General features: G+C 38.7%; 1 protein-coding gene across 5 annotated transcripts in view; it reads right to left on the bottom strand.

Moving 5' to 3' along the window:
* Positions 1–20,030, bottom strand: part of LOC128696091 (5-oxoprolinase) — a 73,745-nt gene that overhangs the window by 38,923 nt on the left and 14,792 nt on the right. For all 5 annotated transcript variants that reach the window (XR_011393274.1, XM_070094990.1, XM_070094989.1 and 2 more), the window contains 7 exons: positions 19,222–19,318; positions 17,618–17,781; positions 16,585–16,698; positions 12,085–12,286; positions 6,690–6,915; positions 4,432–4,570; positions 990–1,122 (listed from right to left, as the gene is read on the bottom strand). Coding sequence is in view for 4 of the 5 variants with exons in the window: in XM_070094990.1 (XP_069951091.1) it covers positions 990–1,122; positions 4,432–4,570; positions 6,690–6,915; positions 12,085–12,286; positions 16,585–16,698; positions 17,618–17,781; positions 19,222–19,318 (1,075 nt within the window). In the remaining variant the exon portion in view is untranslated. The remainder of the gene's footprint in view (positions 1–989; positions 1,123–4,431; positions 4,571–6,689; positions 6,916–12,084; positions 12,287–16,584; positions 16,699–17,617; positions 17,782–19,221; positions 19,319–20,030) is intronic.

Genomic DNA, 20,030 nt, shown 5'->3' with positions numbered 1-20,030 from the left:
TCTCGACCCCTGCAACCACAATTAGGAGAGTATAATTAGGCAAGTACGTACGTACGTACACACACACACACACACAAACCTCACTCAAGGAAAAAGATCTTGGGGTGAGTATAACACCAGGCACATCTCCTGAAGCGCACATCAACCAAATAACTGCTGCAGCATATGGGCGCCTAGCAAACCTCAGAACAGCATTCCGACATCTTAATAAGGAATCATTCAGGACCCTGTACACCGTGTACGTTAGGCCCACATTGGAGTATGCGGCACCAGTTTGGAACCCACACCTAGCCAAGCACGTGAAGAAACTAGAGAAAGTGCAAAGGTTTGCAACAAGACTAGTCCCAGAGCTAAGAGGTATGTCCTACGAGGAGAGGTTAAGGGAAATCAACCTGACGACACTGGAGGACAGGAGAGATAGGGGGGACATGATAACGACATACAAAATACTGAGAGGAATTGACAAGGTGGACAAAGACAGGATGTTCCAGAGATTGGACACAGTAACAAGGGGACACAGTTGGAAGCTGAAGACACAGATGAATCACAGGGATGTTAGGAAGTATTTCTTCAGCCACAGAGTAGTCAGTAAGTGGAATAGTTTGGGAAGCGATGTAGTGGAGGCAGGATCCATACATAGCTTTAAGCAGAGGTATGATAAAGCTCACGGCTCAGGGAGAGTGACCTAGTAGCGATCAGTGAAGAGGCGGGGCCAGGAGCTCGGACTCGACCCCCACAACCTCAACTAGGCGAGTACAACTAGGAGAGTACACACACACACACACACACACACACACACACACACACACACACACACACACACACACACACACACACAAATGCTATTCTTTCTTTTATAGATTCCATTCTGTTACACCATAAAATTGCAATAATGCACTGACAATATAACAAAAAATGCCAGTATAACAATGCATCAAGGCGATTCAGATCATCATCATCCTCAGAAAATAATATATAGAAGTTCAAACCTGGTTCTATCAATATAGTAGACAACTTGTCCATGATAATGGCAGGTCCAGTTATAATGTGTCCACATGCCAATGATGACAACATATACACTTTTGTATCTAACCAGCCTTCTTCGAAGTACACACTTGTTACCTGTAAAATTGCAAATGAACATATTAGATCGCTACACAGACACCAACAATGTTCTTTTCTGTCATGTCATCCTATTGACTGATCTGCTGCTAAAACTGTCTACCCCACTTCCAACTTCCACAGTCCCCATCTGGTTGAATCCTCCCTTATATGTAACGTTCCTTATATGAACCTTAGCCCTGGCTTTGTAGATGCCTTCCTTTCCCATTACGTTGTAAAATGCTCCAAACTTCAGAACACCCGTAACTTCTCCATCTTCCCTTTTCCTCTTTCGCCTTTGGGTTTTCTTCTGCCTTGGGTATTTGCCCTTTATTATATTTTTTCCCCCCTCTGTGTTCTTGCTCCTACCCTCTGTGGGCTCCTATCTCCCTAGCAGTGCTCCTCTTTCTTAGTATTTGACTAACTCCATTACTACTACCTCCACTATTACCTCTTGTCCTGTCCCTGTCTGCTGGCCTATATATACTCCCTCCTCCTTTCCTTTTCATCAGTGAGACTTCGTAAATGGTTCAAGTCAAACCAAAACGTCTTTGTAAGCTCCTCACTTCTATGTGTGGGTTATTTGTGTATTATTCCAGTCACGGTATTGTGCCTTTTTTTGTTATATTAGATCATTAGTGAGTTCTTCCAATTCCAACAATAAGCCAATGTACGACAAACAAGACAGCCAGTATGTTAAAAAAAAAAAAATTCTTTAAGTGTATTATAAGTCAGACAAGACAAAAGGCAAAGATCTATGGTTGTCTATTTGCAAAATAATGTATCTTTCTTTTTAAATAAAAAGAGAATCTAGCATACTGTATTAACCAAACTTTTTTTTTAGCACACTTATTGCTACTTGCCATTTAAATACACATTCATCAATAGAGTAGGGGAGTTAGTAGATGGGGAGATGGAGGTATTGGGTAGATGGCGAGAATATTTTGAGGAACTTTTAAATGTCGACGAAGAAAGGGAGGCAGTAATTTCGTGCACTGGCCAGGAGGTATACCATCTTTTAGGAGTGAAGAACAACAGGATGAGAGTATGGGGGAGATGCGCAAGGCATTACATAGAATGAAAGGGGGTACAGCAGCTGGGACTGACGGGATCATGAGAGAAATGTTAAAGCAGGGGGGGATATAGTGTTGGATTGGTTGGTATTTTTGTTTAATAAATGTATAGAAGAGGGGAAGGTACCTAGGGATTGGCACAGAACATGTATAGTCCCTTTATATCAAGGGAAGAGAGACGAAAGAGATAGTAAAAATTATAGAGGAATAAGTTTACTGAGTATACCAGGAAAAGTGTACGGTAGGGTTATAATTGAAAGAATTAGAGGCAAGACAATGTAGGATTGTGGATGAGCAAGGAGGTTTTAGAGTGGGTAGGGGATGTGTAGATCAAGTGTTTACATTGAAGCATATATATGAACAGTATTTAGATAAAGGTAGGGAAGCTTTTATTGCATTTATGGATTTAGGAAAGGCATAGGATAGAGTGAATAGGGGAGCAATGTGGCAGATTATGCAAGTATATGGAATGGGTGGTAAGTTACAAAATACTGTAAAGAGCTTTTATGAGGATAGTGAGGCTCAGGTTAGGGTATGTAGAAGAGAGGGAGACTACTTCCCAGTAAAAGTAGGTCTTAGACAGGGACATGTAATATCACCATGGTTGTTTAATATATTTATAGATGGGGTTGTAAAAGAAGTAAATGCTAGGGTGTTCGGGAGAGGGGTGGGATTAAATTATGGGGAATCAAATACAAAATGGAAATTGACAGTTGCTTTTTGCTGATGATACTGTGCTTATGGGAGATTCTAAAGAAAAATTGCAAAGGTTAGTGGATGAGTTTGGGAGTGTGTGTAAAGGCAGAAAGTTGAAAGTGAACATAGAAAAGAGTAAGGTGACGAGGGTATCAAATGATTTAGATAAAGAAAAATTGGATATCAAATTGGGGAGGAGTAGTATGGAAGAAGTGAATGTTTTCAGATATTTGGGAGTTGACGTGTCGGCGGATGGATTTATGAAGGATGAAGTTAATTATAGAATTGACGAGGAAAAAAAGGCGAGTGGTGCGTTGAGGTATATGTGGAGACAAAAAACATTATCTCGTTATCCATGAAGGCAAAGAAGAGAATGTATGAAAGTATAGTAGTACCAACACTCTTATATGGGTGTGAAGCTTGGGTTGTAAATGCAGCAGGGAGGAGGCGGTTTGGAGGCAGTGGAGATGTCCTGTCTAAGGGCAATGTATGGTGTAAATATTATGCAGAAAATTCGGAGGGTGGAAATTAGGAGAAGGTATGAAGTTAATAAAAATATTAGTCAGAGGGCTGAAGAAGGTTTGTCGAGGTGGTTTGGTCATTTAGAGAGAATGGATCAAAGTAGAATGACATGGAGAGCGTATAAATCTATACGGGAAGGAAGGCAGGGTAGAGGTCATCCTCAATAAGGTTGGAAGGAAGGGGTAAGGGAGCTTTTGTGGGCGAGGGGCTTGGACTTCCAGCAGGCGTGAGTGAGCGTGTTCGATAGGAGTGAATGGAGATGAATGGTATTTGGGACCTGACAAGCTGTTGGAGTGTGATCAGGGTAATATTTAGTGAAGGGATTCAGGGAAACCAGTTATTTTTATATAGCCAGACTAGAGTCCTGGAAATGGGAAGTACAATGCCTGCACTCTAAAGGATGGGTTCATGATATTGGCAGTTTGGAGGGATATTTGTGTATCTTTCTACGTATATGCTTCTAAACTGTTGTATTCTGGGCACCTCTGCAAGAACAGTGTTTATGTATGAGTGAGGTGAAAGTGTTGAATGATCAAAGTATTTTCTTTTTGGGGATTTTCTTTCTTTTTGGGTCACCCTGCCTCGGTGGGAGATGGCCAACTTGTTAAAAAAAAATTTCCTCAATACTGTAAATATTGGCCTTATTGTGATGTTCAGTAGCCAAAACGACATAAAAAGAAACTTTCATTGTTAAAAAAAATTATCACTAAGGTACTCAAATAAGCTAATTTATTAAATTTAAAATAAAGTAATTTTGTAACATTACTGAGGAATTGTACAATACATTATCTACATTACTGCAGTACAGTACATTGTATCACCCTCCAAACAATATTTAAAATTTTAAAGTAAATAAACCTTGAAAAATGACAGAGGTTTTCAAAGTATTTACAATATTGTTTTCAAACCAGATACACCACATCATACCAAAAGAATTATAAAAGATATGCGAAATAAATTTATTTGGGTTCTCTAGAAGAAAAAATTTAAACTAATGTTCCTAAGTGGAATACCCTAATTAGGGGACCAAAACACTTACAGCTTCTATCTTTGGTTCTCCTTTGGCTTGAGCTATATTTTCATCTGTTTTTATTGCCGACTTTCCAATTCCTCGAACTCGAATGTCATCCACAAATATTTGTCTGTCGTCAATGACAAATCCAAATTCTCTCTTGTACCTGTACAAATGAATAATAATTTCAGAGTCTAACGATTTATCATTATAAAGGAAAAGATACATACACACTCTCCATGAAGAAATGGAGAAGAATCCTTCTTCCATAAGGGGTTACTAGACCCTTGCCAGAAGCAAGGGGCTAGTAACCACTTATGGAAAAGGATTTTCTTCTTTTCCAAGTCACCCTGTCCTATTGGGAGACAATCAGTATGTTAAAAAAAGAGAAATGGCCTAATAAGAATAAAAATATATGTACTGTACTCATCAAGAGATCTAGGAAGCACATTAAAATCATACTGCTTATACATTTCTAAAAATATGCTCAAATTTTATATCCTGAACACCTGTCAAATATATTCAGGAAAGTACAATATTACATGCAAAAGTTCTCATTTTATATATATACATTGAATAAAGGTGGGTGGGTTCCTCATGGCAGTCTTCTGCTCACATACTATAAGTGTACCTCATTTTTCTTCAACACATTGCTTTTAGTTTTGACTATACTATTCCTTTAATATAATATAGTTATTTGTATATTAGATAAACTCCTAGGTAGTAGACAGCAACCACCCAGGGAGGTACTATCGTCCTGCCAAGTGAGTGTATAACTGAAATCTGGAATTTCTTTTACATGATGGTAGGATTACTGGTGTCCTTTTTTTCTGTCTCAAACATGCAAGATTTCAGGTACGTCTTGCTACTTCTACTTACACTTAGGTCACATTACACATGCATGTACATGCATATACAGCCTCTCATTTAGCGACACCTCAGACTTAAAATGGGCTATGACCAGTATTCATACCTAAATAATGTATATTAGGGCTGATTTCCTCTATTGTTTATTTCAATATACATGTACAGTGCACTACTGTATAAACATTTAAAAATATACCAGAAATGTTATAAATGGTGCAAAGGTGACATTAAAACAATATCAAAGATGGGCAACACAAACTCACTACCATTATAGTATGCTCCTCACTTAGCGACGAATTCGTTTAACAACGTGGTCTTAGGAATGGAACTCCGTCATTAAGTGAGAAGACACTGTATATACATACCCATTTGGATTTTCTTCTATTTTCTTAATAGTTGTTGTTCTTTATTTCCTCTTATCTCTATGGGGTAATGGAAAGGAATTCTTCCTCAGCAAGCCAAGCATGTTTTAAGAGGCAACTAAAATGCTGGGAGCAAGGAGCTAGTAACCCCTTCTGTATAAATTAATAAATTTAAAAAGAAAGTTTTTCTTTTTGGGTCGCCTGCTTTGGTGGAACATGGCTGGTGTGTTAAAAAAATTAGATAAACTATGAAATATTTTTCCTTGGATTTTCATTCCATACAAAACTATTCATGAAAGACCCTTTCATGAAAAACACTGGGTAATCAAAATACAAAAATATTTCCAATAGTATTTCCCTGGAATGCAAGATCATGCAAATACAGTACATATTTACCATCACCTATTAAAATATAAAGGTCAGATTCAAGAGAGTCCATAGTGCCACCATCCACATTGGTGCACGAGCTAAGAAAAATTAATGGAGAAGAATGATGACTAGGCCTCCTGTCTCAATTAAGAAGGGATATAATCACAACATGAAATACTCCAGGAATGAATAGGGTAGACAAAGACAGGCCCTTTACGAAGGTTAAATCAAGAGTATAGTTGGAAATTACACTCAGCGAGTCATCACAGGGATATTTAAGACCATTTCAACATGGAAAAGTTAAGAAGTAGAATGAACTGAACACTGACAATACAGCTAGTTTACATCATTCAGCTAAGAACTCAGAGGCACAACAAAGAGCTAAATCTCTAGTCCCAAAACTTAAATCTTGTGTAACAACAAATACCACATTTCGTGGCTTATAAGATGCGGCTTTTAAGACTTGTTTTAGTTCCAATGGCTAGGCATCGGACGTAACTGGAAGAGCTACAGCCCACCCCCACACCCCAAATTTATAGCTGACCTTCAGTTTATATGACACAGGGTGGTTTTAGAGACATTTTATGGGGAAAAAAAATGCGTCTAATAAGCTGCGAAATATGGTAGGTAATTACATAAATGTGTCTGCACTTTTATGCATATACAAATACATGATACAGCACTAACCTTTCCAAGAATGCCTTTTTGAAGTCACCATAACTACATGCATTACTTTTGCTACTAGCTCCATCTTTAACAGATGAGCACATCAGTGCACAGTCTGTACCCTGGTAACGCATATTCAGGTACGCTTCGCAAACAATGTTGGCAGAAGAAAATCCCTGCTGTTGCAGAGAGTCAACACACGTTTTCTCCAGTGCTTCAAGATGCGAGTTCAGATAAAGGAAATTTTCTAGGAAAAAGATAAGAGAAACAATGAAATATGACTATGAAAAATTTTGTGAATTGTGCATTATGATACAAATAAAATGAACTAGGAATAAATTAAAATACTGAAGTGTGCATGTGCAATATAAAAATTCAGTTACATCATACAGTATGTATTCAGAATTAAGTTATAAAATATGACTGAAGCAATAATAGTCTAAAAGTTTATACATTTCTAGAAGCATGAACAATAACTCATCAATGATGCTGTAAAATGACAAGATATGCAATAGCAACATTTAACAAGAAAATTTTACTTTTATTGAAATAAGGTAGTAGGTTGGTAGACAGCAACCACCCAGGGAGGTACTACCGTCCTGCCAAGTGAGTGTAAAACGAAGCCTGTGATTGTTTTACATGATGGTAGGATTGCTGATGTCTTTTGTCTGTCTCATAAATATGCAAGATTACAGGCATGTCTTGCTACTTCTACTTACACTTAGGTCACACTACACATACATGTACACATTTATTTATACACACTCATCTGAGTTTTCTTTGATTTTATCTTAATAGTTCTTGGTCTTATTAATTTTCCTTTTATATCCATGGGGAAGTGGAATAAGAATCTTTCCTCCGTAAGCCATGCGTGTTGTAAAAGTCAACTAAAATGCCGGGAACAATGGGCTAGTAACCCCTTTTCCTGTAAAGATTACTAAAAAGAATAAGAAGAAGAAAATTGTCAAAGTGGGAAGTCTGAATGTGCGTGGATGTTGTGCAGATGATAAGAAAGAGATGATTGTGGATGTTATGAATGAGAAGAAGCTGGATGTCCTGGCTTTAAGTGAAACAAAGCTGAAGGGGGTGGGAGAGTTTCAGTGGAGAGGAATAAATGGGATTAGGTCAGGGGTTTCAAATAGAGTTAGAGCTAAAGAAGGAGTAGCAATAATGTTGAAGGATAAGCTATGGCAGGAAAAGAGGGACTATAAATGTATTAATTCAAGGATTATGTGGAGTAAAATAAAGATTGGATGTGAAAAGTGGGTTATAATAAGCGTGTATGCACCTGGAGAAGAGAGAAGTGTAGAGGAGAGAGAGAGATTTTGGGAAATGTTGAGTGAATGCGTGGGGAGTTTTGAATCAAGTGTGAGAGTAATGGTGGTTGGGGATTTTAATGCTAAAGTGGGTAAAAATGTTATGGAGGGAGTAGTAGGTAAATTTGGGGTGCCAGGGGTAAATGTAAATGGGGAGCCTTTAATTGAGCTATGTGTAGAAAGAAATTTGGTAATAAGTAATACATATTTTATGAAAAAGAGGATAAATAAATATACAAGGTATGATGTAGCACGTAATGAAAGTAGTTTATTAGATTATGTATTGGTGGATAAAAGGTTGATGGGTAGGCTCCAGGATGTACATGTTTATAGAGGGGCAACTGATATGTCGGATCATTATTTAGTTGTAGCTACAGTTAGAGTAAGAGGTAGATGGGAAAAGAGGAAGGTGGCAACAACAAGTAAGAGGGAGGTGAAAGTGTATAAACTAAGGGAGGAGGAAGTTCGGGCGAGATATAAGCGACTATTGGCAGAAAGGTGGGCTAGTGCAAAGATGAGTAGTGGGGGGGTTGAAGAGGGTTGGAATAGTTTTAAAAATGCAGTATTAGAATGTGGGGCAGAAGTTTGTGGTTATAGGAGGGTGGGGGCAGGAGGAAAGAGGAGTGATTGGTGGAATGATGAAGTAAAGGGTGTGATAAAAGAGAAAAAGGTAGCTTATGAGAGGTTTTTACAAAGCAGAAGTGTTATAAGAAGAGCAGAGTATATGGAGAGTAAAAGAAAGGTAAAGAGAGTGGTGAGAGAGTGCAAAAGGAGAGCAGATGATAGAGTGGGAGAGGCACTGTCAAGAAATTTTAATGAAAATAAGAAAAAATTTTGGAGTGAGTTAAACAAGTTAAGAAAGCCTAGGGAAAATATGGATTTGTCAGTTAAAAACAGAGTAGGGGAGTTAGTAGATGGGGAGATGGAGGTATTAGGTAGATGGCGAGAATATTTTGAGGAACTTTTAAATGTTAAGGAAGAAACAGAGGCAGTAATTTCATGCACTGGTCAGGGAGGTATACCATCTTTTAGGAGTGAAGAAGAGCAGAATGTAAGTGTGGGGGATGTACGTGAGGCATTACGTAAAATGAAAGGGGGTAAAGCAGCTGGAACTGATGGGATCATGACAGAAATGTTAAAAGCAGGGGGGGATATAGTGTTGGAGTGGTTGGTACTTTTGTTTAATAAATGTATGAAAGAGGGGAAGGTACCTAGGGATTGGCAGAGAGCATGTATAGTCCCTTTATATAAAGGGAAAGGGGACAAAAGAGACTGTAAAAATTATAGAGGAATAAGCTTACTGAGTATACCAGGAAAAGTGTACGGTAGGGTTATAATTGAAAGAATTAGAGGTAAGACAGAATGTAGGATTGCGGATGAGCAAGGAGGTTTTAAAGTGGGTAGGGGATGTGTAGATCAGGTGTTTACATTGAAGCATATATGTGAACAGTATTTAGATAAAGATAGGGAAGTTTTTATTGCATTTATGGATTTAGAAAAGGCATATGATAGAGTGGATAGAGGAGCAATGTGGCAGATGTTGCAAGTATATGGAATAGGTGGTAAGTTATTAAATGCTGTAAAGAGTTTTTATGAGGATAGTGAGGCTCAGGTTAGGGTGTGTAGAAGAGAGGGAGACTACTTCCCGGTAAAAGTAGGTCTTAGACAGGGATGTGTAATGTCACCATGGTTGTTTAATATATTTATAGATGGGGTTGTAAAGGAAGTAAATGCTAGGGTGTTTGGGAGAGGGGTGGGATTAAATTATGGGGAATCAAATTCAAAATGGGAATTGACACAGTTACTTTTTGCTGATGATACTGTGCTTATGGGAGATTCTAAAGAAAAATTGCAAAGGTTAGTGGATGAGTTTGGGAATGTGTGTAAAGGTAGAAAGTTGAAAGTGAACATAGAAAAGAGTAAGGTGATGAGGGTGTCAAATGATTTAGATAAAGAAAAATTGGATATCAAATTGGGGAGGAGGAGTATGGAAGAAGTGAATGTTTTCAGATACTTGGGAGTTGACGTGTCGGCGGATGGATTTATGAAGGATGAGGTTAATCATAGAATTGATGAGGGAAAAAAGGTGAGTGGTGCGTTGAGGTATATGTGGAGTCAAAAAACGTTATCTATGGAGGCAAAGAAGGGAATGTATGAAAGTATAGTAGTACCAACACTCTTATATGGGTGTGAAGCTTGGGTGGTAAATGCAGCAGCGAGGAGACGGTTGGAGGCAGCGGAGATGTCCTGTTTAAGGGCAATGTGTGGTGTAAATATTATGCAGAAAATTCGGAGTGTGGAAATTAGGAGAAGGTGTGGAGTTAATAAAAGTATTAGTCAGAGGGCAGAAGAGGGGTTGTTGAGGTGGTTTGGTCATTTAGAGAGAATGGATCACAGTAGAATGACATCGAAAGCATATAAATCTATAGGGGAAGGAAGGCGGGGTAGGGGTCGTCCTCGAAAGGGTTGGAGAGAGGGGGTAAAGGAGGTTTTGTGGGTAAGGGGCTTGGACTTCCAGCAAGCGTGCGTGAGCGTGTTAGATAGGAGTGAATGGAGACGAATGGTACTTGGGACCTGACGATCTGTTGGAGTGTGAGCAGGGTAATATTTAGTGAAGGGATTCAGGGAAACCGGTTATTTTCATATAGTCGGACTTGAGTCCTGGAAATGGGAAGTACAATGCCTGCACTTTAAAGGAGGGGTTTGGGATATTGGCAGTTTGGAGGGATATGTTGTGTATCTTTATATGTTTAAGCTTCTAGACTGTTGTATTCTGAGCACCTCTGCAAAAACAGTGATAATGTGCGAGTGTGGTGAAAGTGTTGAATGATGATGAAAGTATTTTCTTTTTGGGGATTTTCTTTCTTTTTTGGGTCACCCTGCCTCGGTGGGAGACGGCCGACTTGTTGAAAAAAAAAAAAAAAAAAAAAAAAGTGAATCTAATGATAAATACATTATTTTAAACGTAAGAACAAAAGTTTAAAAAGACATGCCTAACTACATTCACATTCATACCATAGTAACGCTTCACATCTTTGTTCATCATTAGGTATTACTGCATCTATTATCTATTTATCTGAATTTACTAAGATTCTTTATTGTCTTTAAGGAAATGGCCACATACAGACATTCCAGATGCCTCTTTATTTTAAACATTTGAATAAGTACCTAAAGTATTTATCAATAAATTCTACATGCTGATTTGCCATGCATAAATGTGAAGCACTAGCCATTTACTCACAACAGGAGACAAGTGAAAAGAATGTGAACCATATTTAATAAATCCAAACGGTTCAAGTGAAAATGAAAAAGAAGAAACATGTATATATTAGTGCATCTTTGATGCACTATTCTTTTAAAGAATTTTTCATCCTTGAGGTGGAGACCAAGATCAGAATCTGCCAAAGGCATCAAATTTTCTAACAATTCAAGTCCTGAAGGAGCACTTTATCTTGTTAAAGTAGTCTGCATGCTAATATGGCCGTCATAAAAGTGGAATACTCACCATTTACTAATACTGAGTATATGGTGACTATTCCTCAAACTCATAATATTGCTCTTACTGAGAAACAAAATAGTTATCAAAGAATAAGGCTTGTCTTCAAGCAAAAAAAATATAGAAGCATATAAACATCAGGAATACACAGCAAACAATTACAGTGGAGGAGAGATTTTGTTTGAAAGGAAGATGCAAACACTGCTAAAAGAAAAAAATGTTACCAACATGGTACACTATGAATTTGTGCTTGCTCCAATAATGCTTCTAATTTATATGAATGACTTGACAGAAGAAACTTAAAATTAAAAGAAGTTTGGACGATGCCAAGACCCTACGCAAAACTATGTGCTTTATGGCTGCTGTGTGATATTAAAAAAGTAAAGATATGTTGAAGTTTTTAGACTGTATTATCAGCACATCTCTGGCAAGACAGTGATGGAGTGAATGATGAGAGTTTCTTATCTTTCGGATCGCCCTGCCTCAGTGGAAAACAGCCAATGTGTTAAAAAAAGGTCTCCAGGAACAAAACATAATGCAAGAAATGAAATAATAAAAAGTAAGAGAAATAATAAAAGTTAGAACTAATAGATAAAAGCCATACCTGGCTCATAAGTTTTTGAACATGGTTCCTGTGCTTCATGTACTACATCAGCAAGGGCCATCCCATATGCAGAAAGAATGCCAGCATATTTGTGGATCATTACAGACTGCATGCCCAGTGCCCGTGCCACAGCACATGCATGCTGGCCACCAGCTCCACCGAAAACAGCCAGCACATGATGTGATGTGTCATAGCCCTTTGCCTGAGATTGATCATACATTGATTTAACATTACATTGTATAACAATTTACCAAATATACACACTCAGAATTATACCTATTCATTTGTGCCTATAAAGATGTCACTGGAAAATAAGTCAATCCTATGAGAAAGAAAGAAAAAAAAAAAAGGAAGATTTGCAGAAAGAGCATTTATGGGGGACAACATATCTGCAAATGCGTCTTTTCTAACAATATGCTATTTGGATCCAACATGACTAGAACAATTCACTGTTTATCTACAGGTTGGAGAGGAAACAGATAACATTTCAGCCTGTTCTAGACCATGCAACAGTCACATGAAATTATTATTATTATTATTATTATAATCAAAAAGAAGCGCTAAGCCACAAGGGCTATACAGCGCTGCAGGGTAGGGAAGGAAGCGAGGGTATTGGATGGCAGAAGGGAGGAGGGATGATCAGTAGGTTACAGAAAACAGCGGGGCAGGGGATAGTACGGGGGTAGAGGGTAGCAAGAGATTGAAGTAGAAAGGGCTGAAGGTATCAGAATTTGTGAAGTAAGTCAGTTGTTGTCAAAAAGTCAATGAGAGAGTCTGGATGAAAGGTGGGTCCATCAGCGAGAAGGGAAGGTAAAGAGAGAGCAGCAGAGCGAAGACGACGACGGAGGTAATTGTTTCAGAATGGAACAATACTCTTCTCCAGACTGAGGGACTGACCACCTCAAAACTTTAAGGGTGATGGACTGATTACATCGTCTTCAAGTCTCTTCTGCTTCTATCAACTTCTCTGTACTCGACTGAAGAAGCCTACTGTGTAGGCGAAACGTTTCGAAATAAAGATACCTAACTGTTGCATATGTGTCTTACCTAACAACCTGTCGGTATTTTTTACCATTTTATTGTTCAAGAATTGAGGGAATGATGCTTTTCAATAATTACAGGAACAGTATTGATATGGGAAAGGCGAGAAAGCTCATGAGCCTGGGTAGCATTCTGTATGGTGACGATGCGCGTACCGCTCTTAAGAGCATGAAAAGAAATATCTTTACCAACATGGCGTAGGAGTGCCTTGCCAATACTGTGGTCAGAAAGATAGGCAGTAGAGGAAGTCGGTCGTAAAGTGAAGAATTTAGTCCATTGTGCAGTCTGAAACCGAGCGTGGAAAGGTAGTGAAGGACGTGTCGATCTTTTCTGAGAAGAACGAGAAGGTGGAGAAGTATCATCAGCAGGTAATTGTCGTTGGTGTTTAGGCGTGGGACCAGAGTTGGTCCGACGTGGAACGGGCCGGCGATTCGAAAATTGCCGCACCGTAGAGGGAGAGGCCGGAAGCATAGTCAGAGGAGAGCGAAGGTCAGATAAATCGAAGGAGTCAGTCGAGGCCTCGGTACCTGAAGCAGGTGAGGAAACAGCACCGGCAAGAGGTACAGAGGCATGAGGAGTGTCCGAAGAGTGGTCCAAAGACGAGGCGGGGTCAGAACGGGGTGCGGTATCAAGAAGGGGCCCGGGGGTAGCAGGTTCATGGACTAGGGCTGCCATGGTTAGGTTACTTCTTTCTTTTTGTTTTTAAGAAAAAAAAGAAAGAAAAGAAAATAAAAATAAAAAAAAGAATAAAAAAAGGGGGGACCGGGGAGGGATAGTTCCTAGGAGGAATGAAAGGGCCAGAAATCTCCCTCCGCGCCCAAGAGGACCTCAGCACCGCAAGTAGCGGTGCAGATGCAGCATGGAACCCGTGCCATATCCTACCCATCATGCCAGTAAACCGGCAATCCGGGATAGCAACCTCACATCTGCCGAGCTACCTCGGTGGACAAAAGAGAGGGCGGCCGGAAATCCGCCACAAAGCATACCTCCTTCGGCCACCACCCCCGGAATCCGAAAGGTGGCTTCCAAAGATACACCCGTCGCCCGAGAGACACCCAAAGCCACCCTCCGGGATACCGGAGAGGGATCAGGACATCCCCAGGCAATCCAGATTCCATGGCAAACTACGCCACCGCCAAGAACCTCAACGGAATGGGATGGACCCCGGTACCCTTTCCCCTACCTAGGAACTAGTCACATGATAACAGTCCAAGAAGCCCTGAAATACTGTTGAAAGTTTCCTATCTAAACTGATGTGAATATTATGAAGAGAATAAGGAATAAAGAGATAAGAAGAGTAGTGATATGGAAGGTATGATTCAGGGAATGGAAGAAAGGTTAAGATGTTGCTCTGAATGCTTAATAATATGTTAAGTTGGTGTATAAATCTGGGGGGGATCGAAAGTTGTATGGCACATTCCAGGAAGGACTAAGGAATTGTGAAGGGGGTATGTAAGGGCTTAGCATCCCACAAACATAAGATTTGTTATACTGAAGAAAAGGAGACATGATTTTTAGAATTTTATGTGCTTTAGGAGTGTGAAAGAAAATGGTTACCTATACTTGATTTCTGGAGGCTAGAAGTGCAATGTATACCCTTTGAAAAACTGGTTGTGACATTATGGTTCAAGGAATCACTGAATTGGGATGTCTGTACACTTCTAGAAAGACAGCTAGGGAGTGAGGGATGATGGCTAATGACAAACACCTGGAATTCATTACCTGTAAATATAAAAGAAACACTACCTGTTTATAAATTCAAGTCTCTTCTCAAAGATCACTTACTCACCCAAAACCAAATAAATACTGAATAACTGAACCTTATAAATTGTATATCTTAAATGTTTCTCACAATTATATCACATAAATGTTAAACCTAAAACCCAATCTAACTTTATTATTTTTTAAATACACTACCTAACAGAATACTCCATTCTACTGAATTTATAACAATGCATGCAACCATATGACCTGTCTTTGTAATACTCACTTGTGCTTTATAGTAATCAGTTTACATTAATGTTTTTCACTGATTTCATCATTGCTTAGTTAATCTTAAGTTAATTTTAAGCCAGCCCGTAATGCTATGCATAGTATAAGTGGCTTTGGCATGCTGCTCTTATCTGTATTTTTTTTGTACCTCTGTAAGTGTGCTCAAATTATAAATAAAAAATAAATGTCTTAAAGGCAAAAAAAAAAAGAGGCAAAAATCAACAAAAACCCACAAAGCGCTTTACTGGATGGCCCAATAACCAGATCTCTCTCCCCATCTCTCGTGTATAGTATAATTGAGTGACTAATTCCATTTTTTTTCTTTACAAAGGCAATGGTAAAATACATTCTTGAATAAATGTTAATTCAATCAGATTTATTTTAGACCCAGTATAACAGTTTAGGGTATCAAATCAACTTTAAATCATCTGATAATTCTGCAAAATAAAATAATCAAAGGGTTAATAAGTCTAAAACAATATGCCAATTGAAGGCCTCATTACTTACATTCAGATATGCATTGACTCACTAATACAATGCTTACCTTATTAAGTACTTATCTCTCTTCTAAGAACAAAAATTACTCCATTTTTCCTTTCCTCTTCCACATAATATAGAGTATGGAGGAAGTGAATGCATTCAAATATCAGAGAGGACATGTCAGCAGAAGGGTCTATGAAAAATAAGGTAAACCATAGAATATATGAGGGGAAAAAAGGTGAGTAGTGTATTAAATATCTGTGGAAAGAAGTTTATTTATCAGGGAAAAAAAAAATAGAATGTCCTATGGTATAATGGTACCAACACGTTTCTATGGATATGAGGCATGGGTTTGAATGCTGCAGCGAAAAGGAGGCTAGAGGCAGCAGAGATGTCATGTTTGAAAGCAATTTGTGATGTGAATATCAGAGAATTTCAAGGGTAGAAATTGAAAGGAATTATGTGGTGACCAAAGGAATAATTCAGTAATTCAGAGGTCTGAGGAGGGGTTGTTGAGGTGGTTTGGCCATGAAGAAAAAGCTGGAGAGGGACAGACTGATAAAGTAGGAAAGAAAGGGGTCATCCCAGGAATGGTTGGAGGACGAGGGTACAAAAGGCAAAAATTTTAGGGGCTTGAACATCCAGCAGGCTTGTGTGAGCATGTTAGACAGGAGTGCATGGAGACAAGTGATTTTTTAATAGATGTGTTGTTGGAGTGTGAGCAGAGTAACTTATGAAGGAATTCTGGCAAACTGGCTAGCTGGACTCAGAGTGTGTATGTTGCAGTCAGAGGGCAATCTGTGAAGACATCACACTTCCAGAAAGACAGCAATTGAGTTAATGCTGGTGAATGTGCTTTCTTCTTTGGATCACCTTGCCTTAGCAGGTGATGGCAGTTGATCTAAATTTTTTTTTTTTTTTTTTTTTTTTTTAATCAGTCAGCCTTCATCAGTTTTACATCATTATGTGTATCATCTACCAACAAACCTGTGTGAGAGCTCTGATTGGTCGACACATAGCTTCATTAGCCACACGAATGAACCCCATAGCTACTTCCTCTATACTAAGGTGTTTGCTTATGTCAGAGTTGTAGATATTCACCTAGAAAAATAAAGTAGAGCATTAACAACATTTAAAAAACCATGGGAAATACATACCAGGGAACAGGTGGGGCTTAAACTCATGGCAAGAATGTCCTAAAATTTGCAGGCCAGTTCAAGTCCCCACCTGTTCCACGATTTGTTTGCAATCATGTTATTATGATTCTGAGAGTCATAGGAAATACATCTATGGAGACACCTAAGAATAGTACATCTGGCAGGAAAAAATAAAAAACAAAAAACAGATTGCATTCTCTGATAGCAAGTCTTACAATTTATGGAATAGGTAAGAAGTCAAGAGCAAAATAAAATAAAAAATATTGCATTTTTTAAGGTTACAGTAGTTCTGTATTCAATATACTACACCCTTTGCCATTCATGTAAGATTTTCTTTGTATTTTTAACCCTGGAGGGTTAGCCACCCAGGATAACCCAAGAAAGTCAGTGCGTCATCGAGGACTAACTTATTTCCATTGGGGTTCTCAATCTTGTCCCCCAGGATGTGACCCACACCAGTCGACTAACACCCAGGTACCTATTTGCTGCTAAGTGAACATGACAACAGGTGTAAGGAAACAAGTCAAAATATTTCCACCCCTCTGGGAATCGAACCCAGGCCCTCCGTGTGTGAAGCGAGAGCTTTAGCCACCAGGCCACAAGTACTTTACCTATCCTCCATTATTCTGCACAAGAAAATTTATGACAAATATTGAACAGAGGTGCAGAAAGAATCTGAAGGGTAGAAAGGAGAATATGATGATTCTTATTATGATGTTCATATGGAAATCACCAAACCATCAAGGGTCACACAGCCCATAGGAAAGGGAAGAATCAGATCCGATTCAAGACAAGGGCAACTCTAAGTCCCTGGACCAAGTGCCTTCCTTGGTGAGAAGATACTGAAGAGCTAGAAAACTTACTTCATTTGTTATTTTTTTAAAAGCTTTCATTGTACTTTCTTTATCAAGTGGTTCATTCTCTTCAGGACCAAAGATCTTTGGGAAGTAGTGTGGTAAGAGACGACCCAAGGCTAAATTTGCATCAGTCACTGCGAGCAGCCCTCCTTTTTTATAACACACAGGACCTGAAAGATCAGAACTAAATAAAATACTTGGTGGAATACAATTAATGTGTGCATGTGTGTACACATGAAAGTGTTGAATGATGAAAGTATTTTCTTTCTTTTTGGGTCACCCTGCCTCGGTGGGAGACGGCCGACTTGTTGGGAGAAAAAAAAAATAATAAACTGTTTAGCCAAAGATTTGGGAAAGGTATTATGTGCTAAACAGCATGTTATTTTAAGAGAAAAAATGGAAACAATATAATGTATAACATCATTAAAGAGTGAATTTAGAAAAAACCCATTGTTTGAAGTAAATTAAGGAAATGTTACAAAACTGAAATGGAATAAAGCCTTAACAGACAGTACTTGGTGTGTGGAGACAAGATTCTTCTAATCACTTCCTGACTGCAAGAGTCATGCTACTGTCAGCAACAAACTAAACACACCATCAAATTATAGCAAGTAATAAAAGCCTCATCAATCTTTTTTCACCTTAATGGCTGTCTCCTGCCAAGGCAGGGTTACTGAAGGAAGAAAATACATTCACCATCACTCATTGCCTTTCCAGAAGTGTGCTGACATAATTCAGATTAAAATCAGACTGCAACATCCCTGCCCCAGCAACCTCATGATATTCATGGAGTTGTTGGGGCAAAGGAAACAGGGAATGGGAGTTAATCAGGTTTGATACAAAGAAGAGAAGGGAAGCTCTAATTCCTTGGAGTGAGCCCTTTACTCACATCAAGGAATCCCTTCCCCAACCTTGAAGGGCCCTACATGTACAGAAATTTAACATAACTTGCAGCTATGTAAGCCTGTCTGAAATTTAATCATAAATTGAAAGATGGATTTTATAACCAACTAAGGTGATAACATTAATGTTACAGAGATGGAGAGTATGGCCTTGTACATGCTGTATTATATATAACAAACAGCAGAGCTGACCAATTCCTCTACTCCCAGTGATGGCTGGTTTAGACGACTCTTCTATCCAAACAGTCCACAGCCCAGCCTAAGGTCAAGCTTCCCTGGCGATTGCTTGGTCAACCAAGCTGTTTGTGTTAGTGGCCTGCATGCCCCAATGGTCATCACAACCCGACTGATCTGGCAATTATGCCCACTGTGATAGCTGTGTTAAGCTCATACGAATGTAATCGAGCAATGCCTCCTAGCTAAAGATACCCTAGTCTGGATACTCAAAGATTCTTTCAAATCACCTGAAGATTTATACTCATCCTTGCAAGGTGAAGACTGCCCTCCCAATTTACAACACCTGAAGATTTGCTAATGAAATTTAAATTTAGCTTATTAAATGACCACCTCACCTAATCTGAAGATTAAACATACCATTACCTGATGGGAGGATATCTAGATGTTTCTGTTTTATATTTGGTGTATTTAAATCATAAAAGTGGAATCTAAATAAAGCAGCATATACAGAATAAGCCAGAGCATTGTCACCTGGATGAGCTCCAGCAGATTCTGGACCAACCACAAACATCCCAGAGCGAAAAAACAACCGAGATCCACCACCAGCTGCCACAGTGTTCACATCTAGCTGGAAGCATGATGAATAAAATACTACTATTATAGAATTACTGCTTAGAGCATAGGATTTAAGGTGAAAATTTTATGCGACTGCATTTAAGACTGCCTGCATTCTATTGTCTTTTGGGTCACCAGTTACTAAACTGGGTAACTGTTACTAATATACTGTTATTACAATAATCACAAAACAAAAAATTCTAAAGTCCTTGAGTTATATTATAACCCATATCCATATCTCATTTCAATTCATAGGTTGTAAGCTACAGCATATTTTGATAAAAGGGAAAAATCCCCATGCTATTTAGGCCAAACAATGGGTTGCCATGTTGATTTGTGTTCTTGACACCCCTTCATAATTAACAGAAAATTAAAGGTATCCAGCATCACATTTTGCTAGAAATAACTGGAGAATTCTTATTATATTTATAAATAAGCCCTAAACCTACATGGGTCATATAGCACTGCAGTATAGTGATACATAATGGCAAAGGCTGCTGGAGTTGGGAGTTAGTGAGAGTAAAATTGATGCAGCATTGCTTTTTCTTGCAGAATATCTTTCAGTTTTAGAGACATTTTTGGGCTGGAATTGTACTTTATTTTTATGTTGTTGTTTAAGGATATAATGAATTTAATCAAATCTCCCTTTGAAAAGGACTTAGCCCTGAACCAACCCACAATGTTAAATGAGGCTTGCATGTACTGTACATCCTATCTATGGATTT

Source organism: Cherax quadricarinatus, chromosome 48 (genome assembly GCF_038502225.1).
Source record: "Cherax quadricarinatus isolate ZL_2023a chromosome 48, ASM3850222v1, whole genome shotgun sequence".
In the NCBI taxonomy this organism is placed as follows: domain Eukaryota; kingdom Metazoa; phylum Arthropoda; class Malacostraca; order Decapoda; family Parastacidae; genus Cherax; species Cherax quadricarinatus.
The sequence above is the reverse complement of the archived record's forward strand: the minus strand, read 5'-3'. Positions and strand labels throughout refer to the sequence as shown.